Below are 7940 nucleotides of genomic sequence, written 5' to 3' on the forward strand. Positions count from 1 at the left end.
TCCTACCATGTAAAGATCAAACTTAAACAACAAATCATGCAACATAAATTAAAAAATAAACAAAACAAGAACAGGTGAACAAAACTATAAAATCCTCTGTTCGAATTCGATTCAAACATGTATAATTGTTTAATTATATTATTTAAGTATCCTGAAATCTCCTAGGTATATATAGAAACACAAATAAAAAGGAGAGAGTATGAGAAGAACTTGCCTTCAAGGTTTCGGAATGAAAACCTTAAATCTCTTTCTTCACTGATTTTCCAACAACTTACGTTGCCGTCAAACCTACGTGCTACTCCATGCTAGCCCACACACAGCCCCTCCTTTCTTCTCCTTGGGTTCGACCTCCTCTTTTGGCCAAATCTCTTTCTTCATCTCTTTCACGTTTTCTCTCAACTCTCTATTATCTCTCTGCCTCTTTCTCTCTCTAATAATATATATCACGTAAATAATATTTAAGCCCCCTCTTCTACAGACTTAAAGAATATATATAGGCCTTCACTTTAACCTTAATCCTATATGCACTCTATTTCTGCTAAAAAGGTAAAAACTAAAAGAAAAGGAATATATATATATATATACAACTATGTCAATACGTGATTTCATATATATAAATATACTATATATTTTATAACTATATATATATATGTATAGTTATACATACTATAATAATTAATATTACTAACTATTAATTTTAATGATAATAATTATTATATTCTCCTGATATATACATATATATACCACCAATCCATAGGTAATTATTTATATCCTTTTAATCTCCTATCCAAATAGTTCATGCGACCCATGGGTTTGGTCTATGACTACTCTCCATAACCATTAAAATAAATAAAATGAAACAAACATTTAAATCATTTAATTCTTGAAAATTTTCATTCTAAGTGTAATTAGGCCAAATCTAAGTGAGGTTAGTGTATTCAACCCTAAAAATAATGTTGTTAATGTCAACATATCTAAACAACTTTTTTTTTTCTTTTAAAACTTGATAAAAAAAAAATAATAAAAAAAACTATTTTAAAATTGAGAGCAAATTAGCAAAATTACACAATTCTGTCACAAGGTTGGTTGTGATTTTTTAATTCAAGGATAAATCTCTACAATTTTAGTTATTCAGAGGGGTGATTATGGTAATCCTCTATATTATCATTTCAGTTAATCAGAGGGGTAGTTATGGTATTCTACTCTATATTATTATGTATATACACACGAGTATATATAACCACGTACCAACGCTAGAAACCCTAAACCCTATTCTTCAACCTTAAATGCTCACTTCTCTCTGTCGCGGGTCGCCGGTAACCATATAGAGAGACATACATATCTATTGGAGAAAGAGGGAGAGAAAGTACCTTCGAGTTCTCTCAGATACAGTCTGTAATGGCGTTGTTTATTCTCTATGAAGCAGCGTCTGGTTATACCCTGTTTGAGGCCCATGGTCTCGATGAAATCGGACAGAACACTGAGGCAGTTCGCAACTCCATAGCTGATCTCAGCCGATTCAGTCAAGTAGTGAAGTTTATAGCTTTTAACCCTTTCGAATCCGCTCTCGATGCGCTCAATCAATGCAACGCTGTCTCTGAAGGTGAGAAAGTGCAAGAACTTCCTATGTATGTGTGTATGTATGTGTAATGTTGTTTATTTGCTGAAATTTCGATATTAATGGGACATGCATTATTGGAACAGTTAGGGTTTGGTCTGGTTCGATTTGTTGTAGCTTGACAATTTTGTTTTACATGTGTATTATTTTTCTAATTTGCTTGTGATAGGTTTAGGTGTTGTTAAGTACTATTCTTGCTTGTTTAAGCCAATACCAAAGAAAAATTTTCATTGGAAAGTATTGGATGCTTTTTCGATATACTATTGGTAAGTGAATACTTGAAGTTTGCTGATGATTCGTGTGATTCTTCTTGGTTTAGTTGCTGAGGAAATGTGGGGAAAAAAATTTAATTTTTGAGCGTTAGACGTTTTCATTTGCAACTATTTGGTTTTTTTTTTTTTGGGAAGCAAAACGACATAAAGATGGATTTGAAGATTTTGTTGCCTTTTCTTCTGCTATTGTTCTGATGCTTAGTATAACCATGTTATTATTATTATTATTATTATTATTATTATACCTGGTTTGCTGATTTTTAACTTGAATTTTGGTACTTTTTGCCGGACATGTCATTTTTTTTCTTTAAGTTTCTCTCTATTCAGTTGTTTAATTACAGAAGATAGAATAAGAAACAAAATTTTGAGTTTCATACTTCTAGATGATTTATGTTGTTTGTATATCTTGTTCTCAATATTTCTTTTTATATATATAATTTTGCTTTCTCTTAGTTGGTTGCTTATGCTTTATACAGCTTCATTGGCATGGATTCTTTCTGACCTTTAGTGGACAGCATTGAGGAGCTTTATGCCATGTGATTCTTGTAGCCAAGGATATGAATGAAAATATACTTGTATTTATGTCTTGTTTCTTTTTGGTTTTCTGAAAGCATAAGAATTTTTAGGCAATGAAACATTTAAGATTCTTTGAGTTTGTTATTGAGGTTTCGATTCTCCAATAATTCTTGGGATTATCTCAATCCATCAGCGTACATATAATGTTTCAGTTCAGAGTTTGGTCCTGTAATTATATCTATCGTTTTGTTGGCTTGTTTGGTGTAGTTTGAGTGACATCAAACTTTTTGGAGCATATTATAATAAGATGTGCACTTAATTGTTTTGTTTGGGTTTTAGGGCAAATGACTGATGAGCTGAGGAACTTTTTGGAGAACTCTCTCCCAAAAGTCAAGGAAGGTAAGAAGCCCAAGTTCAGTTTAGGAGTAGCAGAGCCTAAGATTGGGTCGCATATTTATGAAGTGACTAAGATCCCTTGCCAAAGCAATGAATTTGTTCTTGAGCTTCTTCGTGGTGTACGCTTGCATTTTTATAGATACATTAAGAACATGAAGGTTTACATTTCTTTACATATACTCTTTCTTCTCTTGTTTTTATTGCCTACAGACTACTTATGTTTTCTGAAATTTCTCAAATAAATATCTTATCTCTCTCTCTATAACTTGTATAGTCTGATGACCTGGAGAAAGCCCAACTTGGTCTGGGACACAGTTACAGCAGGGCAAAGGTCAAGTTCAATGTTAACCGCGTTGACAATATGGTTATTCAGGCAATCTTCCTTCTGGACACTCTGGATAAAGATATTAATTCATTCTCCATGAGAGTTAGGTTTGTTGGTTGCACTATGCACAATCTCTCTCTTAATCTTTCACCGTTCTCTTTGCCTTCAAAATGTAGAAGTAGTTCACTTGTCCTTGGAAAGGTTTTCTTTTGCCTTTTCCCTCCCACATTTTGGGTGGGGGAAGGCTGACTGAAGTTTCAATAATAAAATGAGATTCATCTTTCCTTTCTTTATTATTATTTTATTGAGTTTTGTTCCTTTTTGAAGTTATTCTCTTATTTTTGACACTTCCCTGCAGAGAGTGGTATTCTTGGCATTTCCCCGAATTGGTGAAGATCGTCAGTGACAACTATATTTATGCCAAAGTTGCAAAATATGTGGAGAACAAGTCAGAGTTATCTGAAGAAAAAATACCAGGATTGACTGACATACTTGGAGATGAAGATAAAGCGAAGGAAATTTTGGAAGCTGCCAATGCATCCATGGGTAGAATAATTTTGAATCATCTTGTAAATGTGTGGCCTTATCTTATTTGTCATTTACATGTTGTCTTTATTTCTCTCTCCAGGACAGGATTTATCCCCAATAGACTTGATTAATGTCAAGGAGTGTGCTCGGAGGGTAATGGATCTCTCTGAGTACAGGAAGAAGCTGTATGACTATCTGGTCACAAAGATGAATGATATTGCTCCCAATTTGGCTGCATTGATTGGTGAAGTAGTTGGAGCTCGGTTGATTTCTCATGCTGGTAGTCTAACAAATCTGGCAAAGTGCCCTTCTTCCACTCTTCAGATCCTTGGTGCTGAGAAAGCACTATTCAGGTATTGTACTAATTACTTTACATACTCTTAATTTATTAAAATTGCAAAATTCTTGTTCAAAGATCAGGCTGTTAACCTTTATACAAATGTTTTTTTCTTCTACAACCTGTACACATGCTTTTCCTTTAAAAAATTTAGTTTTTGTCATTAAAATGGACTGCTGAAGTGACTGCTACCGCCAGCTTAATGCTGAACCTCTCATATTTCAGAGAGATACATGACTTTTGTCACTTACAGTAGCTGCTATTGACATTTCCATCTTTTGAACCACATGACCTGTGTATTCTTTCACATTGTATTACCAGCATGACTCACTTTTTTTTTTTTTTTTTTCCTTTCTCATTTTTCTTATTCCAGGGCATTGAAAACCCGAGGGAACACTCCAAAATATGGACTTATATTTCATTCTTCTTTTATCGGCCGGGCATCTGCTCGAAACAAAGGCCGAATGGCTCGTTATCTTGCAAACAAGTGCTCTATCGCATCTCGCATCGACTGTTTCTTAGGTAAGCCATTTTTAATAAAGAATTAAAAAATGTCATCAAATATTTTACTTGGAAAGTATGAATGAGTGGAGGATTACAAGTTCCTCGTACCTTCTGTTAGGACCCAGATTCTTGTTTTTTCAGGTTTATTACATATAAGTATAAGGTCTATATTTTGAGTGAAAATTCTTATGTTAAGACCAATAACTCCTATTATTGACATTACAATGAATCAATAAAAACTTAAAAGTTAATTTGATTGAGTTTGAAAATAATTGGAATGCATCAATAAAAACTAAAAATTGTGTTAATTACATTCGGCAATTTCAAAAAAAAGTCTCAACTATATTAAAATATCATCAATTAATAGTCTGTCGCAGACATGACAGACAAAGTAGCAGGTTAGGGTTTTAACAGCAGAAGAAGAAAGTTATGGTAGATAATGATGAGAGGACTTTGTTCATACAAATAATCAAATAAAATGAAGTAGAGAGATAATATTGGACATGGAAGAGATTAATAAGTTAGGGTTTTAATAAAAGAACGACTAAAGGTGGATGTCTCCAAAAAGAAAACCTCTAATAGCATTCTAAAGCACTCAATCACCATTTACCACAGTTAAATCATTGGCTTGTTTAAGACCCAGTTGGAAGGTGAAGAAGCACAAGAAACAAAACATGGCAGAGACTGAATAGAGAAGCAAGGCAAAAGAGGAGGATATTCTGACTTGTTAGAGAGAGTCAATCTAACAGCCACTTTTCCTTACCCTTTTTTGAACTTTAGGGTTTGTTCCAGCCCCTTCTCTGCAGCCCTTCTGTTGTTTAGATCATAAGCAACCAACTTCCATTTGTTTCTTCAGATCAAACATACAGAAAATTTCTCAGGTGTTGTAGAGGCTCCAATCACTGCATGCCACAGTTAAATGATTGTGTCATAAATATAAGAGACATTGGCTGCAAATATTAAGAAAAAAATAGTTATCAGAGGTGCCGTCTTTTGGGGGCCCTGTGCCTTGACTAAAGGTGCATGTGACTCATGCCTTCTTCAAAGCACCTCATCTGGGCATAGGCAAGGCACAATGTTTGGCCCTGACTGCATCTTGAGACTGTTGGTACCCAAGCATGTCTATTACACCATGGTTGTCCATATTTTTTCTCCATCTACTATTGTCTCTCTTGTGCCTATAAGAGTTTGTTGGACTAACTTGTTGCATCATGTTCTGAGTGTAGATAAGAATACCACTGCTTTTGGAGAGAAACTTCGCGAACAAGTTGAGGAACGGCTCGACTTTTATGACAAGGGGGTGGCACCACGTAAAAACATCGATGTGATGAAATCTGCAATTGAAAATGTTCAAGACAAAGGTGGGCAAATGATCGATTGGTGGCAATTCTCTCTCTCCCATCTTTCGTTTTTTTTTTTTTTTTTTTTTTTGGAACTGGTGGTTTGTCTGTATTGTGTCTTCCTACTTGTAACCCCCATTGTTGCATGTCTACTGCTTTCTCTAGAATTAAATGTTTTAGTTCTACTTTATTGGTCCATGAAATAAAAGCAAAAATCGAGTAAGTCAATGAACTGGACCTTTGTCTTCAATTCAGTATCTAAACATATTTATTATTCTTTCACTTTTTTTTTTTTGTGCTCATATAATATAATGCTGTGTGTAACCCTTGGCCACTTGATTGGGATTTGACATTTTGATTGCCTGGTTGTCCAGGGAGTATATGTAATCTGACACAGGAACTTTGTGTTCATTATCACTAAATTTCCTTGGTGCAATTGCATTCACAGATACGGACATGGATATTGATAAAGCATCAACTGTGCCTTCTGTGAAGAAAAGCAAGAAAAAGAAATCCAAAGCTGAAGCTGCAGAAGATGGTGAAACAATGGCAGAAGACAAACCTACTGCTGTTACAAATGGTTCCGCCACTGAGGAACCTACAACCAAAAAGAAGAAAAAAGAGAAACGAAAACTAGAAAAGGAGCTTGAACAGGAGGATCAGGCTGCAGAGAATGCAAATGGTTTGAATGGGCACGACATAGAGGAAGCGTCAACTAAGAAGAAGAAAAAGAAGAGTAAGAAGGATGGAGACGAAGAGGATGTTCCAGTTGCTAGTGAAGGTAAAAAGAAGAAAAAGAAGAAGTTGAGAAGCGAAAATGACGAGTAAGATATGTAATATGTGCAGTATTTAGTCAAGGTATATATTTATCTGGCTTTATGCTTCCATATTAATTTATCTTTCCTGTTGAGGCAGAAAATTTTAATATTTGTATGCTTAGGTATATGAGCCCTCTGTTTTCCTTTTTCACAAGCTGAATTGTGATTTAACTAGGGTTTCCAAGAACTTTGTTGAGTATTAATCGTTCATCGTAGTTTGATTTGCTTTCAATATATTTATGTTTTATTTGGCCTTGCATTTTGCTTTTATATTCTACAGCATGGATGATTTTAACCCCAACAAAGGAAAAATCCACGTGTTCCCTTTAGAACAAAAGAATTTTGCAATGGCGTTGTAGCTGTAGAAAAGAATTTTCTGCATGTTAACGCCCACTTCAATCTGCAAAAAATTTGTATGCTTTTTTAACTGGAGAGTTGATGCTATGTAGTTTTGTTGCGTCTCAGTTCAAGTTATAATGCGAGTTTGAATCATTTTTGTAACTTTTTTAGTGAATCATTATTTCTAACACCACTTGCTACTAGGACACCTATGTTTCATACCCATTGATTCTCAATTTCTCTCGCATATCTGTTTCAGGCACCATTGATTCTCGAAAGCTTTTGTTTTGGTTCTTTTTTAATTGAAGTTCATTTAGTGGAAGAAAATTGATAGAGCAAGTGCTGTTGCTCACTATCGCAAGAGGTTTTTAGTTCATTAAATTCCTGTTATTATCAAATTGCTAGTTGGATTCGATTTCAATTTTACACATGCATTGTAATGCTTCACTTTTAGGACTCTACTGTTATCAATGTGCTGCTCTTATTCCTCAATTTTACATTACAGGAATGCTAATATAAAATACTTATTTTTATGTGACTGGTGAGAGCACCCGATGGACATCTTTCTGGACACTAAACTTTTTACCTGCACGCCCTTTTTTATGAGACTGACTGCTTTTATCTCGGATCAAGGATAATAGTGCAGCATTCTTCACGAGAGTCGTCTTCAATATTGCAAGCATAATAATGCAGCATTCTTCACGAGAGTCGTCTTTAATATCGCATTTGGGGGTACTAAATTGACGCATTGAATTTGGCTACAGGCTATGGTACTATGAGATTTCACATATGAGATTTCACACATTTTCTTCAAAAAGTAAAAATCCTTGGATGACTAACGTGCCAGTGGCCGTATCGGAATTGTGTGAGTATTAATTAGAAAAAATAAAAATCCTTGGATGAAGGTTTTTTTTTTTTTTTTTTTTTGGCCTTTATATTAGCAGGGT

At 34.5% G+C, this 7940-nt stretch overlaps 1 protein-coding gene across 1 annotated transcript; it reads left to right on the plus strand.

Annotated features, from left to right (window-relative positions):
* Positions 1 to 1257: 1257 nt before the first annotated feature.
* Positions 1258 to 6913, plus strand: LOC132283174 (nucleolar protein 56-like). Its single transcript, XM_059785100.1, has 8 exons — positions 1258 to 1603; positions 2746 to 2960; positions 3077 to 3234; positions 3486 to 3673; positions 3756 to 4008; positions 4366 to 4514; positions 5723 to 5857; positions 6285 to 6913. The coding sequence occupies exons 1-8, from the start codon at positions 1399 to 1401 to the stop codon at positions 6662 to 6664; spliced, it is 1683 nt and encodes a 560-aa protein (XP_059641083.1). The 5' UTR covers positions 1258 to 1398; the 3' UTR covers positions 6665 to 6913.
* Positions 6914 to 7940: the final 1027 nt, after the last annotated feature.

Source organism: Cornus florida, unplaced genomic scaffold (assembly GCF_030987335.1).
Source record: "Cornus florida cultivar Cherokee Brave unplaced genomic scaffold, ASM3098733v1 CherokeeBrave_3.0.0_Hap2_Chr11, whole genome shotgun sequence".
Classification (NCBI taxonomy): Eukaryota; Viridiplantae; Streptophyta; class Magnoliopsida; order Cornales; family Cornaceae; genus Cornus; species Cornus florida.

Coding starts and splice junctions, on each gene's coding strand:
- LOC132283174 (XM_059785100.1), top strand. CDS start 1,399: ATGGCGTTGTTTATTCTCTATGAAGCAGCGTCTGGTTATACCCTGTTT. Junction 3,235..3,485: donor TCATTCTCCATGAGAGTTAG/GTTTGTTGGTTG, acceptor ACTTCCCTGCAG/AGAGTGGTATTCTTGGCATT. Junction 5,858..6,284: donor TGAAAATGTTCAAGACAAAG/GTGGGCAAATGA, acceptor TTGCATTCACAG/ATACGGACATGGATATTGAT.